We start from the raw sequence: 27905 nt of genomic DNA on the forward strand, positions 1-27905 counted from the left end.
AAACCGCTACAGTTAATAGCATCAAATTAAGCTACAGAATTTGCCACACATCATTAGGAAATTTTAAATAAATACTTCAGTTTTCCTATGTACAAAGTACAAAACAGGCTTAGTGTTATGACAATCATTGACTGGTACTGTAGATATAAACCAGTGCATACAGGTTTCGGCAGTGAAATGAACATGTACATCTCGACTGAATTCTTCATACAACAGTCATAAATGAAGACCAATTTTGGTTTTCGGGGGAACAACGTGGAATTGAGCAATTAGAAAACAAAGGTTCAGAACTGAGTATGTAATATGTAATAGCTTTTTAGCCAGACAAAAGCTATATTAGGCTCTCGGCTCCCTTACTCAAGCAACTGTTACACCAACACATGACGACTTTCATGACTTTGGTTAACAAGTTTGGGTGGCCTATCATTAAATGCATTTAACACAGTTTCACAGTCCCAAAATATTTATTCATATACAAATATATGCACATTAATAAAGCGATCCACACCACATAAAACGATATGACGATATGGAAGCTGAGGCGTAAATCTGAGATGCATGTGCATGTTTATCTGCACACCTCAATGGATTTTTATCAGGGTTAGCGGCAGGTGACAAAGGGAGATATGGTTCTTCAGTAACTGATAGCAATCAAAGCGTGAAGCCAAAGCAAAGCACTCCATGCTACGTTTCATTTCTTCAAGGGCTTCAAAGTATGAGCTTATTCACAAGCACTGCTAAACACTTGATATTACAGCTAAAGTCTTTCAGTCTTCCCTTTCCTAACACTTACCTGCACAGCATGGTAGACCATGAGCAGCTACTTGATGACTTAAATGAAAACTAGTCAATGGAACAGTAAGTTTCTTTGTCTAAATAACAATCGATTTATTATTATTATTATTATTATGTTATATGGTAGTGTTATATATTATTCTGACACACATTATCTCCCTTTCGCCCTGTATGCAGAGCAGGGTGCCTCTTTAAGCTACCCACTTTGTACATCACCCTGTACCTGTAAATTTTAAACAAAGTTAGTCTAAAATCAAAACTAAAATCTTTTTAGGCTATTTGTCTTTGCAGACCTTCTCTCCAGCTCTGGGAAGCCACATCTCTAATAATTTTGCAGTTCAGGAATGTTTTTGTAGAGGTCCAGTGAGTCAGGATTGGAGAATGCTCCTCTTTGCGTCACCTCCCGACCAGCGATCACTTGTTTTACAGCTACCTCCACCTTCTTCCCGCTGATGGTGTACTGCAGAGGAATGAAATAACGTTTTGGAACAATAACTTTTTTTAAATAACTAACTGATGTTCAGAGTTTTTTTTTTCCTTACAGGAATGTCTCTGGTCTCCAGCAGCAGGGCGGGTATGTGTCGGGCAGACAGGGCTTTTCTAATGGCTCCTTTAATCTTCGCCACCAACTCTGGACAGAAGGGCTTACCGGGCGCCATCTTTAAGAACAAAATAACTCTCTCTTCTCCGTCAGCATTGTACTGTGGTACACAAAGACTGTCTGACACTTCTTCAAACGCCTCCACTGGAGTAAGGAGAGGGCAGTTCGGAGGGCAAGAAGACAAACGAGGAAGAGAGAAAAAGATGTGAGGTGAAAAGAATGTGCGAGTAAAGATTAAAAGAACAGAAAAGACAAAAAGTGTCAAAACTAAGCAGAATAAATAAGAATGAAAAGTGAACAAACTTTAAAAAGTGGACAGTGGGATGGCACAATATATTTTTTCCAACAACTTAAAAAGAACCATGATGCAAAACTCTTTTCTTTTTACATTACACCCACACCCTGCTCCATCTGTAATGTTCAAGACTCACCAATGTTGTAGATCTCTGAGCTGCCGAATCGGACTCCGTTGGGGTTCAGCGTACCGTCACTACAAAAAAAACAGAGGTTCTAAACTCACAGCTGTAGTTCCTGTCAATGGGAGCTGTTTGCCACAAATTTCCACAGGAAGAGTGTTGAGCTGTCGCAAAAATCTCAGGCAATAGAGTATTTTAAACAGCCTTCCTTTTCTTTCACAGAAGAAATAAATGTATACGGTATATTTAAGTCTGTCCTAATGAATCGATAAAATGTATTGATTGTAGTTAATGGCTGACCTTCTGCCCAGCATGACAATGCCCCGTGTCTTTGGATTGATTTTACAGTAGTCTCCGTGGGCCCACACCCCTACACAAGGACAAAAAGAAATAAGTATACTGGAAAACACACATTAAAAACAAACTTAAAAAATAAAGTAACAATAAATGCAATGAAAAGCAGGTGAATACAAACGGTATAGAAAAAGGTGTTAACAGTTATAATGCTATATGCAGTAATATAAACATAGATATATTTAAATATCCCTTACAGGGTTACTGTATGGCAGTGTATATATATATATATATATATATATATATATATATATATATATATATATATATATATATGTTTCTATTTATACACAACATTTGTGTAGTTACCAGGAAATGTAGAAAAGTAAGCTTTATGGTATTTGCTTCCATTCTCGTCATTCCAGAAGTGCGTTGGCTGGCAGGGGATTGGCTTCAAGCAGACGAGCTCCCCACTCTCTCCCCACACAGGCTTACCTGATAAAATACACATATTTCACAGGAACAAAAAGTTACTGTGTGTTTCACTGCAACACGTATAAACCTGGGCGCACAGCCATACACACAAACATACAGGTGTACAAGAGACGTGCTATAAATGCTTCTCTGATTAAAAACAAACGATGTGTATTGCTCTCAGAGAATCTGCCATCTTTTAGTGTGTGGTTTCACACAACCCTAACCGCCTCCCTCAGGACGGTGTTATAGGCTTAAAGACTGACTAAAATAATCCCAAACTCTTCCTACAAAACTGCCTTTAAATTATCCCTCAATCCACTCTCCTTTGAGGTGGTGGAGACAAGCCAGCACAGCCTGCAGCAGGGAGCTGGGGAAGAGGGACTGAAATCAATGACACAAACCTGGAGGGCTTTGAAGACTTCTTTAAAAAAAAAAAAAAAAGAACAACACTCTTTTTAGTTGGATTAATAATAAAAAAAAAAAAAAACGTGTTTCCCTGAAGTGGTCAGTGTATTTTTCCAGGGAAAGTTCACTAATTCCCTCAGCTATTTTTCTGCCAACTGCAATGTATCCTGACATTTACACACATGAGCTCCCCCCTTCAGTGCCATGTAAACACACACACACACACACACTCTTATTTTCTGGCAACAATTTTTAATGTGCTCGTGATTCATCTTCCTTATTAATATGGTCTGAACCTGAAATTTCCTGTGTCTCCATCCAGTAAATCTCTTAATTGCTATCGAGGTTAGACTAAACAGAAAGTGGAAGGAGGGATCGTTACATCCGACGAGTCTACCGTCAGGGTTCCAGGGCTTCCACAGCCCATGCCGAGATTTCTTGATTGGATCTCACCTCGATACACTGGAACGGTTGGGTTCTGGCCCAATGAAACATGACACTATATCAAGTGCCACCTGGAGAAGAGTTGAGAGAAAACCAGAAAGTTTTCTGTTATATTTTTGCTACAGAGATATCTTTTCTCAGAAGGTAAAGATGACAAAAATAGGCTACTATAAATGTTTCAACTTGTGTCTTAACTTTTTTGCCTTTAATTCTGTTGGAGGAATTATGACCTACAAATAAGATAGATCTGCCTTAATAAATTCATAGCTTCAGTTTTACCGTGCACAGATTCAGTGAACTCTGTGCCAAGTTTAGCATGGTTTTCCCATTATAACCGAGTGTCCTCCATGTTTCACAGAGAAGTGTTCTTTTCTTTAAAAGCGATTCTCGTTTGTTCCTTTCCTTCAGTGAAACACAGAGCTGATGAGAAGCTCTAAATTTGATTTCTCACAGAAGCACTGTGACCTGTCAGCATGCATTTTAGCAAACTTTATGCTGGCTTTTATATTTCTGTTTCAAAAGTGGAGTCTCCCCAGCTCTTCTGAAATGGAGCCCACTTCAAATGTGGGCTAAGCATTATTTTTGCTAGTAGTAGCAGCTGTGGCCTCAGGAACAGGAAATTGCTTAGGTCATTCTTTTAGCCTTAACTTTGACCATGCTGGCATTTGCTTCTTCCTTACCTCCTTAGACAAGTCATCTGTAGTTAAGTGTCTGCGTGTAATCTGATGTGTACAATTATGCCACACAGTAGTTTTCTTTATTTAAGGCATTATTTACTTGCCTGTAGACAGAAGTACCAATTATACACTTATGACACCTATGATAAAGACAACAGTTAGTTTAAAATATCTCCATATTCCACTTATTTATCACCACTTCTGAGAGTTCCCAATAATTGAATACATTTTTAAGCCATTTGGCAGACCACATGCATGCAGATATGCACAATGTATAAAATTTAAATTTCAACACTTTGCACGAAGGGACTACAGCATCGTTTAAACAACTTTGAGGATTACTTTTGGCCATATCTGTACATTTTTTTTTTACCTTATTTCATTCAGGCTGCAATGCTTGGATTATCCAGAATCATAGCCGTATCGAGTAACTGAGTAAAACATCAGCAAACACTGACCAAGAGACATTCCCACACTGAGTACTGGTGTCTGCTATTTTGGCTCCACAAACCAGCAGCATTAGCAGGTTGCTCCAGCTTCATTGACCTATATAGGAGTTCCTCCCCTTTGCTAAAACTGTCATGAAGTCACACACACACACACATATCTATTCATCTCTTTCTACCTTCCAATCATATACCATTTCTGACACGTTCTATTCATCTCCCTTCCTATTGTTTGTGCTCTACCTCCCCATTTCACTCCACTCTGTGTGACAGATACCATCCATCCATCATGTTTGCTTTCTCTCAGCTGCTCTATGCCCTTCTACTGCTCCTTCCTCCTCTCTTGCATTCTTTGTTCTTTACACTCGTTTTCTCTCTCTCTCTTTCTGCCAGGTTCTTTATTGAGCTCTAATTGGCTCCCAGGAGGAAGTGGAAACTTTGTCTTCTGATTAAACACACACACTTATAGTGGGAAGATACGCAATTAGTTATTATTACATTTACCTTAATAGGTGAGTACAAACACATTAAAAAAAAACACACACACATGAACAGAAGTATATTTTAAGCCAAAAGTCATTGTGGTTTTCTTGGGATGCCTTCCATCATCTGACATTTAGTGTGCGTGTGTGAGTAAGGTGTGTGTAGCTTGTCACACCGCTCTGATGCTCCTAACAGCAGTGACTATTTTGAAGAGAAGAAAAAGGGTTTTTGAACTCCCCAGTTAGTGTTCATAGATTTTTACCACATGTGAGTCTGTGTGCGCAAGTCTCCTTTCATTTGTCGAGCTGTTAGTGCTTTGAGCATCTACCTGCACAGTTTGGGGTCAGACAAAGCCGCCAACCGAGACAAACCAAGCAACCTACACAGCTAACCTACGCATGCATTCATATATCCAAAATGAATTGTTAAAGGAAAACTCATGCTGAAAGTCACAAGATGGCTTCTTAAATACTTTGATTCTTCAAAACTAACACAGAAGAGAAGAGAAGAGAAGAGAAGAGAAGAGAAGAGAAGAGAAGAGAAGAGAAGAGAAGAGAAGAGAAGAGGAAGAGAAGAGAAGAGAAGAGAAGAGAGAAGAGAGAAGAGAAGAGAAGAGGCAAAATGGGTGTGGAGAAGTGACATATGGATAGTCAGATGGAGGTATATTAGGATTGAGGAAATCCAGCAGTGAAAGTGTTAAAAAATCACCCGCTGAAGAGCAACAGGGGTCTGAGGTCCCTGCTGAACACAAAACACACACAAACACTCTCCCTGATATACACAACATGTCTGTAGGAGTTTTCATTAACCAAGTACTTTGAACTAAAGCATATGTTTTATGGATAAAGATACACGGTGACACAGAGTGAAATCAGCAAAGAGACTCACACATACAGTACCAGCAGCACACACACACACAACACACACACACAACACACACACACACACACACACACACACACACACACACACACACACACACACACACAGTGTTGACCTCATGGGTCAAGGTTAGGTCGGTTGGCAGCCAACAGGGTTGCAGCCCTCTGTTGCCCTTGGCAGCAACATTGAGAGTGACTGGGGCAGGACCTGCTGTTCTCAGTCACACATACACACAAAGAACCAGCGCTACAGTTCGAACAGGAGAAGTCCAAATGAATAACATATCGGGTCTTCACAACTTACAACTTTACCCATCATTATATTCAAATATTCTAACACTATCCTATCAGAGGGACAGGACTGTTTGTAGAGAAAGTTAGGGATAGTCCATATATTGGACAAATGGAGCAAGTTTCACCAATGCACCTCAATGTTGGGCATAAACACATTTTTTATTACCAAAAGCTACAACAGTTCAGTTACCAAATATATCTTATAAGCCTACTGTTCCTGTGAGCCACATAGAGAAACTAATTTAAAAAGTGTCTATAAATAAGCTTTAAAGAGGAAGAAGAAAACAGGTAACGCTATGACTGAGAGTTTTACCTGTTCAGCTAATATGGTTGCTCAGCTAATGACTGCAAATGATGCATTACAAACGCCTCTAATTAGTGATGTCATTTAATACTGAACTTGCTGTATTGACTTAAAGTTGTTAAAAAGGGAAATGCATACAGCATCGTACTGAAATGGAGCTGATAAGCAGAAACAGATTTTTCTAGAGTCGTTTGATGTGTTTGCCTTATAAAAGTTATGTTTCACTAAAATGTGTTTCAAAGGACAGAGTCTGACGACCTATATTGTTAAACAAAAATGTGTAGTTGCCATATTGCATTTGATCAACAATTTTCCAAAGTTTTCAGTATCCATAAACACTCTTAAACCTTCACCAAATCTGGCACAGACCTTCCTCACAAACAGTTTTTCTTCACTTGTCATACAGAGTCTGCAGAGACAGAGATATGGATGACAGAAATAACCTAAGAAAATCTGCTTGTATCTTCTCTTCTTTTTCCTCTCTCTAACCCTCACCAGATTTCTGCCTTGTGATTGGCATTTCAGTTGACGCTTGTGTCCAGCATTTCGACTTACATGTCGTTGTGAGCATGTGCGACTTTCCATTTGTTTGCTTGTTCATTTGAGGCTATCTGCTATACCCACTTGGGCTGTCATTCACAATGGCTGCGTGTATGTGTATGCAAGCGTGACACTCCAAGCTGCTACTCAGCCTGCGTGCGTGTGTGTGTGTGTGTGTGTGTGTGTGTGTGTGTGTGTGTGTTTAATACGTCAGTCACCCGGGCTCTGCTAAATGTTAAACGTTTCAGGACTCACAGAAAGAGACAGATAGCATTCTACTGTCCTGACAACATCACAATAGACTGAGAAGGACTGTGTGCGTTAGACTCATGCGTGTGTGTGCATGTGCGACAGTTGTGGGTGGTGAGTAATATGTAGAGTTCCATACAATTTATTGTTTTATTATTATTATGCATCATTCCTTTTGTGTTTGTGTCGCAGATGCTTTTTTTGCTTTAGTTTGCATACACAATTCTTAAGAAGTGTTATAAACAGCTTTTAAATTTGAAAAATACTAACAGTACTTGCTGTGTATATAAGTATATATATAAGTATATACAAAAAGAAATAAAGCACTCACTCTAATGAACAAGGTTAAACACTGGGTTTGTATTTGGGATCAACAATCTTTGTTGTTCAAATCTGTGCGTCCACATTTCTGCACAGATTGTGGTTATGCTGAGGAGTGGTTGCATGATTATATGCCAGTTTACGCTCGGACAGCAAACACATAGTCACTCATTTTCTAATTCTAAGCACTGCAGAACCACTGACACCTGATTCACACAGGTGTCGTTTGCCTACTTTTACTTCACTCGTTTACAACTCCCCATCACAGAGAGAGAGACAGCGGTGCGACTGTCTGTCTGGGCTGCAGCTCCAGTTAACGGGAAGGTGTTGGAACATAATAAGGAATCGTCAGGATTTTCACATCTTTGAATAGCTATTTAAAAAGTAAAATGGCACCTGATAGAGCGAAATGCATCACTACTGCCAGAAGGTGATGGCAGCTGCCATCCACCTTTGAACTAAAAAAACAGAAGAAGAGCACATTAATCATTTCCAGGCTGTGGACCAGTAAAACCGGTGTGGAAAGGTGAGATTATACACTAAAAACACACAAACCCAAAGCCTACTACTGTGTGGGAAAAAAAATTACAACAACAACAATAAACGACAACACAAACTAGAGTTGTCAAAAATATCAATTTTCAGATACTAATCAATACTAAAAATTACTAACGGACACACATCTTCACAAAGTTATTTTGTTAGTTTAATATGTTCTTCTTCTGTTTTGTGAATGGCACTTTAGGAGGAATTTCACTGGAGTATTGAACATAAATGCTAACCTGGCCGACACACACTTTAATGTTAGCTGCTTAACTAATAGCAGTTACCCAACAGCCACAAAGCGCGACTGAGGGAGCCACAAGCTAATGTTCTCCTAGTGCCTTAGTTAGTCCCAACTCCAGATAATTGGGAGGGTTGCATCAGGAAGAGTATCCGGCATAAAATCTTTGCCAAATCAAACAGGCAGATCCATCTGTTACGGAAACCCCTGTAGAAATACAGGGGCAGCTGAAGAACTTTTATCCATCCCATTAGCATTTAAGTGGGAGCTAGGCAGCAAATGCTATCAGTCCTGCCTCTCTATAACATGATAATTTAACAGGATAATACAAATATTTATGTCAGAAAACTTAATAGTTTTTAGACATAAACCTTTATGTTACCTTTTCTCAGACTGAAGCTGGCATCCACTGACCAGAAAAAGTGTCAGCGTATCTTACCAGCTTTATTTGATCAGTAACAAAAATGTGGAGCCAAGTCACCAGAAGTATACAAACACGTCAGACGACTTAAAATACTGTTGTTGTTTTGTTTGGGGGTTTTCTGTCACTACTAAGGAGAATTAGAAAATATACTGCTCAAAAAAATAAAAGGCACACTTTTTAAATCAGAGTTTAGCATCAAGTCATTAAACTTCTGTGATACTGATGTGGTCAGTTAAATAGCAGAAGGAGTTGTTAATCACTTTCAGCTGCTTTGGTGTTAATGAAATTAATAACAGATGCACTAGAGGGGCAACAATGAGACAACCCCGCCCCCCAAAAACAGCAATGGTTTTACAGGTCTTTAACCCATCAGCAGGACCGGTGTCTGCTCCACTGGTGCAGTGGGTCCTGGGTTGCTCCTGGTGTATAACAATGCCTGCCCCCATGTGGTGAGAGTATGCGGGCAATTCCTTCATCCTGGAGGATGAAGGAATTGATACCAGTGACTGGCCCCCACGCACGCCTGACCTCAATTCAATGCAACACTTCTGACTGCCCCAGTCCATATCAGTACAGATATCCAGGATGATTTATTTCCCATTAAGATCTGATGTGTTTTCAAAGTGTTCCTTTAATTTTTTGAGCAGTATTTTTGGAACACATACTCCTTACAGTTATGGTTTTTTTGGGTTTGGGGGTTTTTTTGCACTACATCAGGCAACTTAAAAATAGTTTCGTCTCTTTATTTCTTATATCTTTATTTTTAAATGCTAATTAAAAACTTTTACTTCTTCTGGTATCAAAAAATTGTATTAAGTAGTTTTTTAGGTATTGTATCCAGGTGAAAGTCTAGTATCATGACAACCCTAAGAAAAAGTGCAATGCAGTGAGTATTAGTGAAAGGTGTCATTAAGCATAAGAGATGCCGTGGTATCCCTTATGCTTGATGGCTGAGTCAAATAAAAAATAAACACAACTGGCTCTAATTTGTATGTGAACAAAACCGACAACAATAACTGGAGCAAGAGCACAGCAGCTGGCACAGAGAATCTTTGCTTACTGCACAGACATCTTATTCATCACATTCCTGGTTAAACAGCTATTTATTTGAAGCTCCAGAGACTGTGTGTGCCAAATTTTATAAAGAATGTATTTTTTGTCAAAACATAATTAAACATAATTAGCAGAAAATCCAGTCTTGTCATATTAAAAATTTAATTTAAATGAGTCTTTACCATGACACATTTATTGTTAAAGCTTGACATGTTTAAGCCAATCAAAATTGTAAAACCAATTTTAGTTTTACAATAGTTTGTTATTTTGCTACAGTGTTTTTAATTATTGAAAAAAGGCATTTTGAGTTATAATTCTAAAAGAAAAAACACTAAGAACTCTTTTGTAGTGCTGATGTGTAGGATTTTTTTCCCCAGCTCTTACGAATAACATGTAGTGTTGAACGTCTGGTGTTAGTGTCACAGTTTAGAAAAACAGTGTTTCAGTTTGTAACCCAAGACAGATGTTATTGGTGTTATTGAGTCACCTGAAATGGAGCCCAGCATCACGGTGCTCTTTATGCAGCGGTAGACGTAATCGTAGCTCTGAGGTTTGAGAGGAGATCCAGTAGAGAGGATAGTGTGGAGAGACTGGAGATTGTGTGTTTCCGCTATGAGAGAACGACACAAAAGAAATGAAAAAATTTTTTAAAAAAAAGAAACAACAGAAAAAGGACAAGGAGCAATAGACACTATGTAGTGTAACTACTATTAATAAAATCACTGTGTTTGATAAACTGAAATCACATTTTAAATAATGTTCCTCAAAATGTCCAGTGTTGAAAATTCATGTACAGAAAACTAAGATTGATTGATCAAAAAATGATGTACACAAAACTAAAAAGCTGAGCAAATTATTTGGGATCTAAATGAGCAATTAAAATACTTTACTGTTTTTTGTTTTTTAATCATACTTTATATACAGCTTATATTGAGGCTGCGCATATTTCAGACAACTGAGCTGGAATTGGTGCAGAAATTCAGTTATCATAATGGCTACCAAAAAAAAACAAAAAAAAACTAATCATTTGAACCAAATTAAGAATCCACACACATAAACTGAGCATTCACATTTCAACAGCTGTGGCTTGCTGCTCCTCAACTTGTTGTGTTATTGCAGTTTACCACCCTGATGTGACAGAGCATAACCTACCACATACACACACACACACACACACACACACCCCTGTCGCCATCATCCTCAAGATCCATGTGCATATTCTCTGTCACACACATATGCCCAAACCACAAGCCAATAACACTCTGCGAACTAATAAGCTTCCAGAAACTGCCCCTTACTCTGTAAACACACACACACACACACACACACACACACACACACACACACACACACACACACACACACAGTGGGACTTTTGCCACCCCCCACCATGCTTCCAGGTGTCCAGTCCAAATGTCATCCTAGGGAAAAGGGCCTCTCCGCTGGGGCAGCCAGTGAAGAAGCTCCCTCTAGCCTCCTCGGCCCAGTGGAGGCATGCACACACACACACACACACACACACCCCAACATCTCCCTTTGCCACGCTCTCTTTCTCTAATAAGCATCCAAATGCACACACACAGTGCCAACTGGATCAAGTGGCTGGCTGACTAATAGGGGTGGGGCAGCGAGAGAGAACAAGAGAGACGAGCACAGAGACACAACAATGTTTAATTTTTTTTTATGCTTTTCTGTTTAGCATCAGAATTAGGAATGGATTCAGCCAATTTCAAGTTATAGACAGACAAACAATAGGCCATGAAGATTGATTGTGGTGATTACAAGGGTGAACTGGGATACATGGCTACATATGCTGTATGCCGTAAACATTAGTTTTAAGTACCAAGTTAAAATTAGGGGAGGACAGATAACATAAAGCCTTTTCAGATCAAAGAGTTAGAGACTCCCTGAGGGGAACTGATCCCATACATTTTTTCCTGTTTGCACTTCTGACAGAAAAGTTGTTAAGCCCGGTGGCTGAAATTTAGCCATACACTATAAATACTCGAATGTGCGTGATTGACGCAAATGGAACGGCCAGGCTTCATCGGCAGTTGGTTTGGTATTTTACTTTCTTGGAATCCGGTTTCTGTTTCTCAGTATTCTCTGGACTGCACTCCTGTGTGTGGATACACAATGCAGAAAATTTAGAGCAAATGCACATTACATTACACTGAGGCTTAATAAAGCCTGGATTTTCACTGTCAGTCCATTTCTCTATGTTCGATTACATTTTTAGAGCTGGTAGCTGATGTTTGCATCCATCCATTTTCCTCCACTTATCCAATTCAGGGTTGCAGTTGGGTTGGAGCCTATCTCAGTTATCATAGGCTGAGAGGTGGAGTGCACCCTGGACAGGCCGCTGCTCTATAGCAGAGTTAACACAGATAGACAACCAACCATTCACACCTACTTAGAATCACCAGTTGATCTAACAAGCATGTCTTTGGACTGTGGAAGAAAGGTGGAGTACCTAGAGGGGAGCCCACGCAGACATGGGTGCTGGTGGATTTGAACCCAGGACCTTCTTGCTGTGAGGCAACAGTGCAAACCACTGTGCTCCTCCAGAGGGAGCTAAAAAAAAATGAGCTACTTCCTCCAAGAGGCCCTTCATTAGTTACCAGGTAATTTCACGAAGATAAAAAGGACTTTTTGAGAGTCGAAATACGATGAAGAGAAGAGCACAATAAAAAAGTTGAGGAACAGAAGTGTCAAAGCACACATCTAACACAGCAGTCAGGATGCGGACCATGAAGTCAAGCTCAGCTGCACACTGATCAGATCTCAATGCCAGCCCACATCGACTGATGGCTTATTGGAAAATCTATTAATATCAATATAGTTCATCTGCTTTAGCCTGCATACAGTGACTGCTTATCTGCCGGTGGCTTTACAACCCTCCTCCACCACAGCTCCTTCTTTTATGCTGTGTTTCACTTAATCAATGTAATATCTGTTTTCATTGATGCCTGCTCTGTTCTGCGCTGAGGTCTATGCATGTGAAAGGGCCGGGAGGTGTGCTGTCCCAGAACAGATCCATACAGCCAAATATAAATTACTGCAGATGGAAATAACCGTGTTCCTATGACTACAGTGGTGCAGACTGAAGTACGGCTGTGTAAGCCAAACTGCGGCTTAACTAATTTAACTGGAATTTCTGTTGCTTTCCCGTGAAATGAACAACACCTACGATAATGTTAACCAGGTATAAAATTTTGAAGTTATGCCATAATGAACACTAACAACTGTACTATGCTAGTGTTTTGTTCCAATACAGCACAGTGCTTGTTTATTGGTGCACAAATACATGAAGACTAGCAGAAAGGGCAAAAAAGCACCAGCACAGCTCTGCTCATCTGTACAGATGTTTTTCCTTTCTCTACAAAGCTATGTCACTAAAAGCAATTAGGTGGACCTATCCATGACTCATATGAAAAATCATAACAGCACTTTTATCCTTTCGGTATGGTGTCAAACTCCAGAACACAGGGCAAACTGTTAATTCATGCAGTTAATGGAATAAAGGACATTCAGAGTCAAACAACATTACTATTATAATCATTATTGTGCCCATCTGCTCTTGCTGCTACAGATTCTATTCTCATAAAGTGGGTCCGTGTATGCCTGCTTGTTGTTTGCGTATGTGTCCATGTGTGTCTGGATGTCTGTGACCATGCTCGCACACTTTTCTGTCTGTGGCCACAACTTACAGGGTTTCAGGTTCCTCTCCTGCAGCACAGCCAGCCACTTGGCCCCGGTACCAAAGATAGTGATGCTGATGAAGAAAAAACAATAAACATTATTTAGCTTGCCAGGAGTAGAGAATATTCTCATATACTTTGAGAGAGAAAAAAAAAGAAAGAATTTGCGTCAGTGTTGCCAACGCTGACAGTCATTGCAAAAGCCCTCCTACATACATGTACTATATTCTGCATTGTGACAGCAGGAACTCCAAACAACAGAACCAAGCTAGCAGACTTTATGAGTGGGGGTGGCATAAATATTGTTGCCAAGTTTCACTGCAATCTGGCTGGCTATTTTGGAAAGATGCTGCTGGACAAAGTGATGGATGAATAAGTGATAAGATGCACAAACCTGCCAATGAACCTTGTGACATTACCATGTTTAACATCACTGGGATATTCCTGAGTGTGTCAATCACAATTAAACATACCCTGCTTTCGGCTCTGGATGCTTTTGACTAATTTCTCTGCATGAGAGCAGTGATAAACAATTCCAAATATTAGAGAGGCACTGTGGGGCTTTTTAAATGGTTGTGGAATATTGTGTTTAAAACCCTCATAAATCTGGATTCTGAAAATATGACAATTCAGATTCTGTATGAAGCTTCATTTAAATGTGAAAACATTTTATATGCTTTTTTAACCCTTTAACACTTATGCTACTTGTTAAAAGCAATGAATTCAGATAAAAGCAGTCATGGTTGTAAAGTCTGGGTACTGTCGATCACTTGTTGCAATTTAGCTTCTTCATTATTCTCAAGAAATCTGGCAAATTTTGTCTAATCTTTAATGCAGTTTTTTCAGTTTTTATATGAAAAATCACTGCCAGTAAACACATACATGATAGATTGAATGGTCCTTATATATCTGTATTAACATCATTGTACACTACTATTAAGCTAATGGTCAAGTAACTTCTCAATACAAGATTTTAAACACTTGAAAGACCAGATGCCGGTCTGCTAACGACTTTGGTGCTTCACTTGTTGCCCTGAATCTATGCATGACAAGGCATCATTTCATTGTATCTGCTCTGAATGCAAAAACATAAAAAAGGGCAACAGCTATTCAGCAGTCTTTGCCCTTAAACCCATCTGCTCCAGTGGAGCTGCTCAGTAGGCCAGGTTGCACAAGGAAGCTCCCAGCAGGGGGGCGGGGGGCGTCACTGTGTAAATGTAAAGGAAGGTGATGTTAAAACACAGCGTGTTGTGTGTGCTTAGCCTTCATAGGAAGGAAGGAAGGAAGGAATGAAGGAAGGAAGAAAGAAAGAAAACAAACTTGCAAGGACAACTTTCAACTAAGCAAACACAAAAGAGAGTTGAACAAAATAATGGACAGTCTGGAATACAAAGACAAATTGCTTCATTTTTAGATGTTCCACAAGAAAATTGTTCAGATGAGAATGTAACAACACAATGTTTGTTCCCAGCAATCCTGAGATAAAATAAATTTAGAAAGTTTCATCTGTGTGAATTGAAGTCACCCTGACAGCTGACAACAGTTGGAAAACATGTGGATGGTAAGAAGCGGCAAAACGTCACTTTTGTGTTCCCCTGCGGTTTTAATTTTAAAACAAAGGACCCTTTCAAGTCTGCCTCTGTGAATGGGTCTATTTGTGTCTCAGTCTATGTCTTCTTGTCTTTTTAAGTTATTTTTGTTGACACCAAATCAATCAAATTTTGTTCTATCACTATGGTAACCATTTATGTCAATCATAAAGAGGCTGTCTCTATGACATAAAACAACTGATGCTTGATGCCCAATAATCAGGAATTGATTTAAAATGCACAACATTCTTTGCTCTCAGTGGATCATACTGATTAGTAGTGATAGAGATTGCAGATAGGGTGAATGAAGGGGCCGAGTGTTAAATATGAGAGTTAAATTATGGTCTCAAAGATCAATATGAAGTCAACTCTTGTCAGTGCTGCTTCTGCCAACTCACAGCCTGAGCTTGTAAAGTGTCTTATCTCGTCTTACCTTGTGTGTCTAAATTTATAGCACATCATGTGTAACTTTAAATCATGAAAATCTGAGTCTAGGGTTAATTTAAAACTCAATTTAGTGATGAACTATTAACTGGTGACTGACCAGACTTAGATGGGCATTTTCTGCTAATCCTGGAGACAAGAACTGTGACCAGTAATGGTGGTTTATGAATTCATACAAAACCTAAAAAATTAGGCAACTGTTTTACTGTTGTCATCTGAAAATATGCCAGGGTTCAAATGACACTGTGTGGACCTCCCACTTGGCGCAGCCATTATGCTTTAAGGGCACCAACTGTACGCATGCTGACAAACCAAAATGAACGCTGAATTTTAAGAGACGCAGTGTGAAAAGGTCCTTCTCTACCAGTATTTGTACAATCTGTTTTTCACAGAATATAAAGACTCTGAAATGTGCAATAATTTAACATGGACACTGCCGAGACCTTAGCAAAACACGTCCTACAAGCAGACTAGAAAGAAGTATAAAAGGAAGAAAAATGTGTCCACAGTGTCTGCAGATTACATCTTACAGGTGTGCTTTCAAGCTGCCCTTCTCATTGACTTATAACATGGCTCACAATAACCTAATGATAGATTTCATAGATGTCATGATATTAGAAATCTAAGAATATTCAAACTGAAGAAAATACTAGAAAACAACATTCTTTATAATGCTTAAATGTAATTTTGTCAGTAGGTTTGATTTTTTTTTTTAAATTGATTTTAGTCATAGCATCTATGCTTTATCAAATGAAAATAATTTCCAGTGACATACACTGCAAGTTTACTTGTGTTCTTCTAATATTAAACACAGCGTGCTTGTTTCAGCGGGAAAAGAAAAAAAATGATCACATCCCACACAAGAAATTAGATACATCGATAGATTGATGGAACTTTTTTCTACATTTTTCTTATTCCCACCTGATGTAAGCAAAATTCAAATACAAAGACCCTTTTTTGGGTTATCTAAACCCACATGCAGACAGTCACTGTGATTCTATTCATAATCTCTGACCTCCTATGCGCATACGAATTTGTTGGTTTCTGACTACCATGGAAACAGTCACTCTATTCTGATTGGAGGCAGGTGGCCAGGTGTGGCTGCTAATTGGGTGCTTAGGATGGAGGGAGGAGGAGAAGCTGTGAGTCTCTGTCAGAGTGTGTGACAGCATGTGTAAATGTACCTGTGTCTGTTTCAGGGAAGACGTGTTACTGGAAGTTACTAAGTCAATAAATGACACTCAGGAGCAATCAGACACAAGAGCACCTCTGAGCAATTATTACGGTAATGTGTCCCTACGTGTGTCGTGATGTACCAATTGAAGCTCCACTTGTCAGTGTAGTTTACAAATTACTCTCACACTTGTTCTCCATCACAGTAAGTTGTCTGAATATGTTGCAGATATTAAGTACTGCTCTCTTCACAGGTGTGTGAGAGGCTAGGAGGAACAATGGAGTAACTCTTGTTTAACAGTGCATTTGTTTACAGCTTTGCAAATGTATATAAATTCTTTTAAATTCATACATAAAAATTAGGGCGCCTTAGTATAATTGCTGTAATCTACACTCTAAAGTTGTTAAATTCAATCCAACCTGGTGATACAGTCAAAACATTGGAACAGAGAATGTTAGGTTTCCAAATTAATCTTGTAAGGATCTTTTTTTTTTTTAACAATAAATGCTGCATTTTAGATATAACAGAATTGTTGATTCTCCATAAAAATATTTGAAAATACAGCTACAGATACAGTTGTGTTCAGAAGTTTGCTTACACTCATCATGGGCATGAATGTCATGGTGAAATTGGGCTTTTAATGATTTCTTTGAAGTGTACTTTGTCCAGGGTGGAATGATAACACAGCATACATATTTAGTGTCTTTAAAAAAGAAGAAATGAGTGTAGAAGTTTGAATTAGGGGGGCCTTAGTCTGAATTTATTTTCTCTAATCCACACAGGGTCAAAAGTAAACATACACCCACCACTTACATATGGTTAAATGTCACAGCACAAGTTGCACCACAACCAGATGCATTTGATAGTCATCAACGAGCTTCTGGCATAATTCTGGCTGGATATTTGAACACTCTTCTTGGCAGGATTGGTAGAGTTTATTTAAATTGGTTAGTTTCCTGGTACAGACCCAGCTTGTAAGCACAGTCCACAAATTTTCAAGAGGGTTGAGGTCAGGGCTTTGGGAAGGCCATGCCAGAAGTACAATGGACCATTTCCAAATAACTGCATGTTACAGGATCATCAGTACTTTTAAAAAGCACCTTAAGCAGTTTATTAAAAGTTCCCAGACATATTCGCACTTTCAATAATTTTCATTTTCACTTGTATATTGTTTGAATGTTTGTCAACGTGTTGTCTTTTTACTGTTATTGTATACTCATGACGTCTTCTGTTGTTTGTCCTTCTGCCTGGGGACTACAGATGCAAATTAGTAAATATGCTATAATCTGGCTCATTTACAATCTGTACAAAGTATTGATTGTTTAATTAATGTGCATTGTCCCAAATAAATAAAACTAGAAATTAGTTGAAACAACTGTACAGTATATAAGTACAAGTTATTTGGCTGAGTCACCACTTTGCCAAAGTATGGAAGAAGACCCAAACTGTCACCCTCAGATGAGAGCAAATTGGTTAGGATATTCAGTAACAACCCAGGAACCATCAAGGTTCAAGCCTGCCATGAGCTGGAAATTTCTGGAACACCTGTGTCACTGTCCACGGTGAAGCAACTTTCATGTCACAACTGACTGAGAGGATGCTGACCAAGAAAGTGGCCCCTGCTCCAAAACAGACACCTTCAAACTCAACTGAAATTTCCAGCTGCCCACATGGACAAGCCAAATGCCTTCTGAAGAAATGTTTTATGATCAGACAAGACAAATATTGAGCTATATGGCCACAATGACAAGACATATGTTTGGAGTAAAGGTGAGGCTTTCACACCTAACAACACTGTGCCAACTGTGACGTATGGTTGTGATAGCATCATGGTCTGGACCTTTTTGCTGCCAGTGGTACTGGTACATTGCAAAAAGTGGATCAAATAATAAAGAATGAGGAATACCTGCAAACTCTTCCACTTCACTCATAAATCAACAGCTAGATGGTTGAAACTTAGACAGGACTGGGTGTTCAAACAGGACAAAAACATTAGAAATGGTTTTGGAATGGATAAAGCAGGCTTACATTAAGCTGCCAAAATGGCCTTCCAAAACCCTCTTTAAAATTTGTGGACTGTGCTTAAAAGCCGGGTCCATGCCAGGAAACCAACCAATTTAAATAAACTCTACCAATCCTGCCAAGAAGAGCATTCAAATATTCAGCCAGAAGCTTGTTGATGGCTACCAAAATCTTCTGGTTGTGGCAGAACCTACGAAGTGACATTTAACCATATATATAAGTGGGGGTGTATGTTTACCTTTGACCCTGTGTGGATTAGAGAAAATCCTAAATTAATTCAAACTTGTGCATCCAGTTCTTTTATAAAGTCACTAAATATGTATGCTGTACAATCATTCCACCCTGGAAAAAAACTGTTCAAAGAATTCATTTAAATTCCCAAATTACCACGACATTCATGCCCATGATGAGTGTATGTGAACTCTGGACCACAACTGTATTTGCAGCTTGAAGACAATAGGATATTTTAAATCATTAAGCCCACATTGTCTCAAACTGTAGCTGAGCTGGCAAGATGCAATCTATTAAACTGTCTGTACTGTACTGAATCTCTTCTAAAGAATAAAATTAATAAATGACTGAGAATTTCGTCTGGAACTAACCAAAGATAAGACTTCCACAAAGTATGCGCTGGCAGAAGAGCGGAGGAGTATTCTCAGACATATTAGTTCTAACATAACGGACAAAAGACAGAGGGGGGGGGGGGGGGGGCGTAAAGAAAACTGTGCCCACTTCATACATAGAACCCACTGAACAAAAATGTTAATTTTTCTTGCTCAACCCTGCTAACTGCAGTTTCACTGTGGCTGATAGGTGTCATACTTTGGTTAAACTAATTGTAATACAATTGTGACTGACTTTCTTCCCTGAAAAGATTTACAAAGTATTTTATTCAATTAAAGGAATTTTTTTTTTTTTTTAATGAAATGTTTTTATTTCCTTCTTGTCTGCACATTTTAGTTTTGCAAGTTTCATCACTGGGTCCCTTCAGGTATTCAGATCCCTTCATAACTTTTTCAGCAGCTTTTACCACTGCCAAAGTAAATACAGGTTTCTACTTTTCATCAAAGCTCCATTGTGATCCATCGCTCGTAGTAATTTTACACTCCCACCTCTAAGAATTCTCGAATTTGATTCCATGGCCACTGAGATTCTGATTTGGTAGTAATCAGGAAATAGCTACACACCTGCAAAGTTTGATTGCAATTAACCTAAGACGGCAAATGTGATGCTTAGCTTTGTATAACCGCCACAACTACAAAAATAACAAACAGTTTTTTAATCAGAACTTGAATGTCTTTGATAGTTGCCTAAATCCCAGCAGAGATCTAAAAATATTATTATCTCTAATGAAGCTTATAGGATGTTTCTGAGGAACAGCTACAGGGAAGAAGAGGGGCGACGTGAAAACATAATACTGTTTTAATAATGTGTTGTGGAATGCAGCGCTCGTCTCCCAGCCTTGTCAACCCTTTCCAGTTTATCTTGATGTTGCCTGGCAACACAAACAGAAATTTTGAGGCTCTGAAAGGATTTCGTGACATTTAAAACAGGAGAGTGAATTAATGACTGATATTTTTATGTGATTTATATGTGGCATTTTATAGGCAAGTTGACTGGGTTGGAAAGATGTGGGTATTGAGAACCTTCATCCCTTAAAGACAAGTACTGGTGGTGGATTATTCTAGCTCAAGTAAACCAGAACAAATTTACTTGTACACGAGAACTAGTAAAATTACTCATATTTGTTAGACAGCCTTTCAAAATCAATACGTGAAACCAATTAAAATTAAAGCCGCAAGCGGCGATGAGCGGGCCCTCGCACCCGACGCGCGTCGACCCCTGGCGCGCTCCAGCCAAGCCGCGCGTCGACCCGTGGCACGCTCCAGCCGAACCGCGCTCGGAGGTTCTCGCAGACGAGAGAGTAGCTGGCTCACCCGGCTGCTGACGGCTCAGCAGGCTAGCCGTACTTCGCGTCGATCGTCTCCCGCTTCCACTAGGTGGCGTCGGTGAGTGCCCACTAATTAATATGTCACAATGCTCTATGTAATGCCTGCAGCCATCAATGAAACTGTAATGACCATAGGATGATGAGTATCAGTGTCCTACTGATTTCCTGTTGCCACTAGGTGGCGTTATGAGTGTGAAACAAAGCTGATAGAGGGGTGTGTCCGGTCTCCCTTACCCTCCCATTAAGCCTGTGAAGTTTGAGGCAGATCGGACAATGTATGTCAGAGATGTAACAATTTGGTGCACTGTGGTATATGAGTAAAATCCCACATTTAGAGGGTTGCTACGGCAACACCGTTCAACATTCTACAAAACCATGAATATCTTTTGATGGGCTACTTGTGTAGATGATCTGGAGCCATTTTGGTGTGACTGGATGAAAAGCTGTAGTAGAAGATGATTCAAATAGCAGGCCTGAAAAATGTGAAAAATGCTGCAAAAATGACACCTTAATTAGAACATGTCAGGCTTCCTGTTGGATTTCGGCTATCGGTCCAAGAGACTTTTTTGTACGTGTTAGGATGTTACTTCAGCATGCACGATTTCAGGTACACAGACCAAGCACTGCCCTGGGGCTGATGTTTAGAACCTATCTGGGCCTGAAATGGAAAAAAAGTCCAAATTCAGAGGGTTGCTACGGCAACACCGTTCAATATTCTACAAAACCATGAATATCTTTTGATGGGCTACTTGTGTGGATGATCTGGAGCCATTTTGGTCTCACTGGGTCAAATGCCCTAGGAGGAGTTGAGGCAAAAAGGCCTGAAAAAGGCGAAAAATGCTGCAAAAATGACACTTTAAAGTAAACGTGGCTGACTTCCTGTTGGGTTTGGGCTATCGGTCCAAGAGAGTTTTTTGTAGACGTTAGCATCTTACATCAGCAGGCACATTTTCAGGTACATAGAGAAAGCACAGCCCAGGGGCTGATGTTTAGAATCTCTGTGAATTTGAAATTGAAAAAAGTCCAAATTCAGAGGGTTGCCATGGCAACACCGTTCAATATTCTACAAAACCCTGAATAACTTTTGATGGGCTACTTGTGTAGATGATCTGGAGCCAATTTGGTGTCACTGGGTGAAATGCCCTAGGACAAGTTCGTTCAAATAGCAGGCGTGGAAATCGCAAAAATTGACACCTTCAATTGAAGATGGCCGACTTCCTGTAGGGTTTAGGGTATGGGTCCAAGAGACTTTTTTGTACGTCTTAGTATGTTACATGAGCATGTACATTTTCATACATGTAGATAAAACGTAGCTCCGGGGCTACTCAAAAAACTTGCTATTTTAAGATATTCCGAGCTGCCACTAGGCGGCGCTCTAACGTTTATGGACTTTATGCATATCAGTGTGTTCAGGGCAGCATGCTTATCACACCACTGCAGTTTGAGCCAGATTGGGCAAGTTGGCTTTGAGTTACAGCCATTTTTGTGTTCATGGCGAATCATCGAACTTTGCCGTCCCATAAGGGTCACGCCCTTTTGTCAAAAACTCACAGTTTTGAAAACACAGTAAGTCCAAGTTCTTAAGGCTTTCCAGGTGAAATTTGAGATGGTTCTGCTAAACCACCTTGGAGCTGGACCTCCAAGTGTAAAATATGACATTTCCTGTTCCCAGTAGGTGGCGCTGCGACTGATATTAAATATTGTCATATGTATGTGTTCAGGGGGGCACCCTCATCCTACTGGAGAAGTTTGATGCACATTGGATCATGTAGGTATGAATGAGAGGCAATCAAAATTTCATGGCGAATGATCAAAGTTCAAAGGGGCATAAGGACCCCTCCCCCTTGCCAAAAACTCACCATTTTCGAGATTTAGATTCCCCTGGGGGTGTAGGTTAGACAAACCAAATATGAAGATGATAACGTCTAAAACGTCTGAGTTATTAGAAAAAGTGTGAGGGCTGCAAATCGCCAAATTTGCATAATTAATTCAAAATGGCGGACTTCCTGTTGGGTTTAGGGCATGGCTCCAAGAGGATGTTTTGTGCGCCTGGACATGATATACATGTGTATGAAGTTTTATACATGTACGTGAAACACAGCGGTGGGGCTCCAGTTTAGGGGGCGCTAGCGAGCCATTTGGGCGCGCCCTTGCCCGAGCCCATTAAAATACTTAAATTTTCACCAGGTGTGACGCATGTGCAAAGTTTCATGAGTTTTTGAATATGATAAAGCCCCCAAAAAGCCAATTCATTTGCCTGAATAATAATAAAAAAAAAAAAAAAAAAAAAAAAAAAAATAATAATAAACGAAGCAATTACAATAGGGCCTTCGCACAGTTCGTGCTCGGGCCCTAATAAAAATGCCTTCTTAGATGTTCAACAAACTTCAGCCTCCCCTCACCTTTTCTTTATTCCTGATAGAAACAGCAAACATGCTACAAATGCTACTCTTTTCCTATAACTTGAATTTAATCTGTTTAGCATAAAGTCAATAGTTAAATGGTTATCATTCCACAATCATCCATTATAATTCAAGACAAAAGGGGGAAGCGTCAGTATAGGTTCTACACTTCCTGTGGCTCTGACAGATTTAGTCCCAATTAAAATGTCCAGCCTCAATTCAGAAGATCAGTCTGCAAAAAAAACTCATGTCAGTCTTTCCCAGAGGAGCTCAAGAAACTTAATAATAGTGCCGACATCAGCACTTAACTGGTTCAAAAATCTCTGCACAGTTTAAAAGGTTCTATCTGTCCTTCTGTCATGTTGGTAGCCCTTCACTAGATGGTTTTATGTGGGTATTTTTTTGCTAACAGTACTCTTGCCTTGTTCACTGAATATTTCCACCACATACAGGGCCATAAGTATTTGGACAGTTACACATTTCTTTGTAATTTTTTTAAATACTTGGATGAAAGTCCTTTGAAGTCTAGAACCCGTGGGTATCTCCAAATACTGCATTTTCTCCCTTGAGATGCTCTTAAAGGTAATTTGTAAAATCAGGTCTTTACTGCTGCTTGTTTTTCAGTCTCTCTGCTGTCAGTTTTGCCTTCAGTAACTGAAAAGCATCCCCCTGTTGGAGTGAGATCGGGTGACGGACTTGGCCATTGAAGAACAGTCAATTTCTTTGCCTCGAGAAAATCTTGACTTGCTTTTGCAGAATCCTTTGGGTCATTACACTAACAACCAGGTTCAGGTGACAACCGTACACCCCCATGCCATAACAATCCCTTCACCCCGTTTGACAGATAATGCGGTGTGCATGGATCATGAACTGTTACCTTCGTTTTCTATACTTTTCTCTTAACATCATTCTGACACGATGTAATTAGTTTCACCTGTCCAAAGAATTGTTCTTAGAACTCTGCAGGCTCTTTTAGATTTTTTTCTGGCAAAATCTACTCTGGCCTTTTTGTTCTTTAGTGTAACCAGTGGTTTGCACTTGATTGTAGACTTGAGAGTATTTTTGACTTAGCTAGATGCTGTGAAGGGGGCTTTCTTATTTAAGGAAAATTTTGTGATCATCCACTTTAGTTGTCTTCTATGGTCATTCAGGCCTTTTGTTGTTGCTGAGCTGGCCAGTGTATTCTTATTTTCAAGAATGTACCAGAGGTTGATTTGCCCACTCCTAAAAGTTTTTTCTCTCTCTGAAAGGTTTATTTTAGTTTTTATAGCCTAATGATAGCCTCCTTCACTTGCATCAACATCTCTTTGTACCTAATTGTACCTAATTTTCAGTGAACAGCTACAAGTTCAACGCTTGGAATCAACTCTAGCTCTTTTATCTGTAATTTGTGATGGAATAATATGAGAACAGACATCATCTGGAAATGAAACTGTTTGTCAGTCAATTGTCCAATTAAAAACTGAACTTCTGAAATTGGGCACTGTGTATAAAAATGGCTATAATTCCTAAACAGTTCAAACTTTTGTAAAAGTTACAAAGCAGCCAATCATCATTTGAAGATCCTACTATATTTAATAATTGAAATGCCTAATAACAATTAAGTTTAACTTTAGGACCTGCACACTGATCCTGTTAATAGTTTCTGCAGGAGAATTTTTTTCTTGGCACCTGAGATATTCCCCATGTGTCAAAATGTTCTCCCCATTATTCCAGTCCTTGCTGAAAGCAATATGCCACCACTGAAGATGGCTCTACTACCCTTAAGGGTTTTACTTTTGCTGACCACAGTACATTTCTTTTCATAATTTAACCACAGCCAGACTGAGTGTACAAAATAACACTCTTACAGTCGGGAGCCCCACAATACAAAATCTATGACTGTCGTCTGAAATTGTGCCAATGCTCAAAAATGCACAATGAAATATAGGCTATGTTGCCTTGTAATGCTCAATTCACAATCCATGTACATGTAGCCAATTAAGTATAACAACAGACCATTATGTGTTACTGTGTATCTTTTTTGAACACTTTACATTATACAATTTATCAAATTTGTGCAATCTTTGCTTCTATTTTTCTAACTCATTAAGTATATTAAATATATTCTAATACCTTATAATGTGTTTTCACTGCATCCTTAAAACACTGCGGCAGTAGGTTATTACAGAAAGACTATCATCATATATTATTTTTTACTGAATAAAGGACTGTATTCAGGGTCTAGCTAAAGCACTATATATGAGTTTCATTTGTAACAGATAATAAAAGATACTGCTGGTCAAACTAGCATATCGTACTGCTCAAGACTAATTGTATATTGTATTTTGAAGGCAATTATCCACTGCTATTTTCCAGCTTCTCACAGAACATTATGCCAGGTCTTAAAACTGAAATTTTAATTGGAAATGCTATGAGTGTTGCTACTGGAGCAGAGCACACAAAACTTGCATACCTTTTGAAAAACACACTACACGGTACAAAATGAGGAAAAATATGTGCCGACCATCTCCTCTATCATATTTGAATCAGTTAATTGCCTCTCTGCACGCATGCACTTGAATTCTTGACCAGCTGGTCTTTATTCTTTCTGCAGTCGAACAATAACAAAAGTTTAGGGTTGTGCTGATCGATGATGAGGTCGGGGAACGACAATGGCCAAAGCGACTGCCGACCAATTCATGCATTAAAATAATATCATTATCATGAGATTCATAATGAATTAAATCTGTCTTGCTGTTTCATGTTGCATCGCCACAAATAACTGAGACGTGCACCACAGATGTGTCTCAGTGTGCACACACCTGCACACAACTTCATGTCCAGACTTCTGCACGCTCTGAAATGAATGTTTTGTGTGGAACAGCAACACCAATCAATCATCATCATCGTCATTATCAAATGATAGTAAAACAGAAGAATATTTCAGACCGCTGCTTTGATTTTTAAACTGGAGTGTACATTTGTAAAGACACTCGTTTATCGATTATCTCCTTAACCCTCTTTTTTCCCCCCAAACGAGCACTTTTGTCGATGAAAAGCTCTGCTGCGTGTGCACAGTGGGGGAGAGACGGAGGAGATGTTTTACGCAGAAAAAAAAAAATTAAATGACAATATATTAGAATGGATCTAAGGGAAAAAATAAAGACCCAGCATAAAAAGACAGAGAGTGCTATCCTAATGGGTGTATGTTAACCTCTCTGTCGCCTCTGCACCGACGCTATTGGTGATCATTGACGCCATGAGGGGGGGTACGACAGAACAACTGAACTATGGAGCAGATTGTCCAGTTATGGAGAGGAGTACTGGGTTTAACATTTAGCATTTTTGGTGCTGATAGTGGTGGTGGGAGGAGTATTACCAAGATACAGAGGATCTGCTGTAAATATTGTTTTTATATTTGGATATAGAGCAGAGAGTTTAGACAATGTCTCACTCCAATCCCAGGAGCAAACTCACCTTTAGATCAAGAGTATTCAAATTCAGACATTTGATGTTGTTATCATTGTAAATGTGTTGCATCCAAATATATTTCTAATGTAAAACAAGCCTTTAAATCATGTTTCCATCGGGGGCATGTATTCAAAGGTGTAATGAGATGAAATTCAATCCCTGTCTTTGTATGTGGCATCCACACTGTCCATCTTAGAGGGTGAACGTCCCCTGAATTAGATACCCAGTTCTAGGTTTCAGCTTCTCTGGTTGTGTTGCTTGGGTTTTTAGGTTCATTCAAATGAACATCACCATCAATCTCCATATCAAAAAGCTTAAAGGACTGCTGACCCTGCTGGCTTGGAACAGCCTGTTCAGCTGAGTGCAACACCTCACTGTGCACTTTCAAAATGACAACAAGGCAGCTCATTTGTGGCAATCAATAAGAGTTCAGGGTTTCTTTTGTATGTTTGAGCTGGTTTCTTTTAAAGATATTCAAAACTACAATTATGTTCTGTCCAAATGTCAGTACATTATACAGTAAAACTGTCATATAGCTTCTGCCTGATGGCTTATGATGACAAGTCTTTCAAATGTATTTATATTCATATACATCTATTCACATGTATTCATTGCAACTTCTCTTTCTGACTTTATATTCATTTGTTGTATGATTTCTGCCATACTATTAATGCATCTCTTTCCAAAGCATTATATAATAAAAGGAAAAATCTTTCCTTGTTCTTACCCATTATTAAAATGCTGTTAAAACTACAACAGATGTCAGTAGAATCTATTTAGAATTTGGAGCGTCCATTTTTCGGACCATTGGAGCAAAACAGTTTGTTATTTCAGAAGCCCTGGGTGCCGAAACCTAAAGCTCCTTCTGTTAGTAAAGTACGTGTCAGCAGGTCAAAACATTAAAACTCTATGAAAATGTAAAGAGAATTGTTGACACATCTTTCATAATGAGTGCAAAGAGAAATTTTTAAGTAAATGACAGAAAGAACAGCAGCACAATTTAGCCATTGCCATTTCCTCCTCCCCCCCCCCCCCGATAGTCATTCCCTTTTTTAGCCTCTCCTGCTGTTTGTATCTATGTGTGTTTGTATGTGTGTGTGGCTAACTCACCCCAGCTGGTCTGTCAGGTTCCACAGTACATTGGGAGTCGGCATTAGTGGTGAACCATCATACAAAACGACTGAGGCTCCCACTGCCAGTGAAGATACCAGCCAGTTCCACATCATCCAGCCAGTCTAAGACCACACGTGCAAACACAGTGGTCAGTTTATCTGGTATGAA

The 27905-nt window shown here is 39.3% G+C and overlaps 1 protein-coding gene across 1 annotated transcript in view; it reads right to left on the reverse strand.

The window, feature by feature from the left end:
- Nucleotides 1–523: 523 nt before the first annotated feature.
- The window catches only part of LOC115785439 (acetoacetyl-CoA synthetase-like), a 42406-nt gene continuing 15024 nt past the window's right edge, over nucleotides 524–27905 (reverse strand). The window contains 10 exon segments of the mRNA XM_030737068.1: nucleotides 524–1255; nucleotides 1338–1540; nucleotides 1828–1886; nucleotides 2113–2182; nucleotides 2476–2601; nucleotides 3386–3398; nucleotides 3401–3487; nucleotides 10350–10498; nucleotides 13599–13663; nucleotides 27735–27859. Of these exon segments, the coding sequence (XP_030592928.1) occupies nucleotides 1118–1255; nucleotides 1338–1540; nucleotides 1828–1886; nucleotides 2113–2182; nucleotides 2476–2601; nucleotides 3386–3398; nucleotides 3401–3487; nucleotides 10350–10498; nucleotides 13599–13663; nucleotides 27735–27859 (1035 nt within the window). The 3' untranslated portion in view covers nucleotides 524–1117.

The sequence above is a fragment of the Archocentrus centrarchus genome, chromosome 9, assembly GCF_007364275.1.
Source record: "Archocentrus centrarchus isolate MPI-CPG fArcCen1 chromosome 9, fArcCen1, whole genome shotgun sequence".
Taxonomy (NCBI): Eukaryota; Metazoa; Chordata; class Actinopteri; order Cichliformes; family Cichlidae; genus Archocentrus; species Archocentrus centrarchus.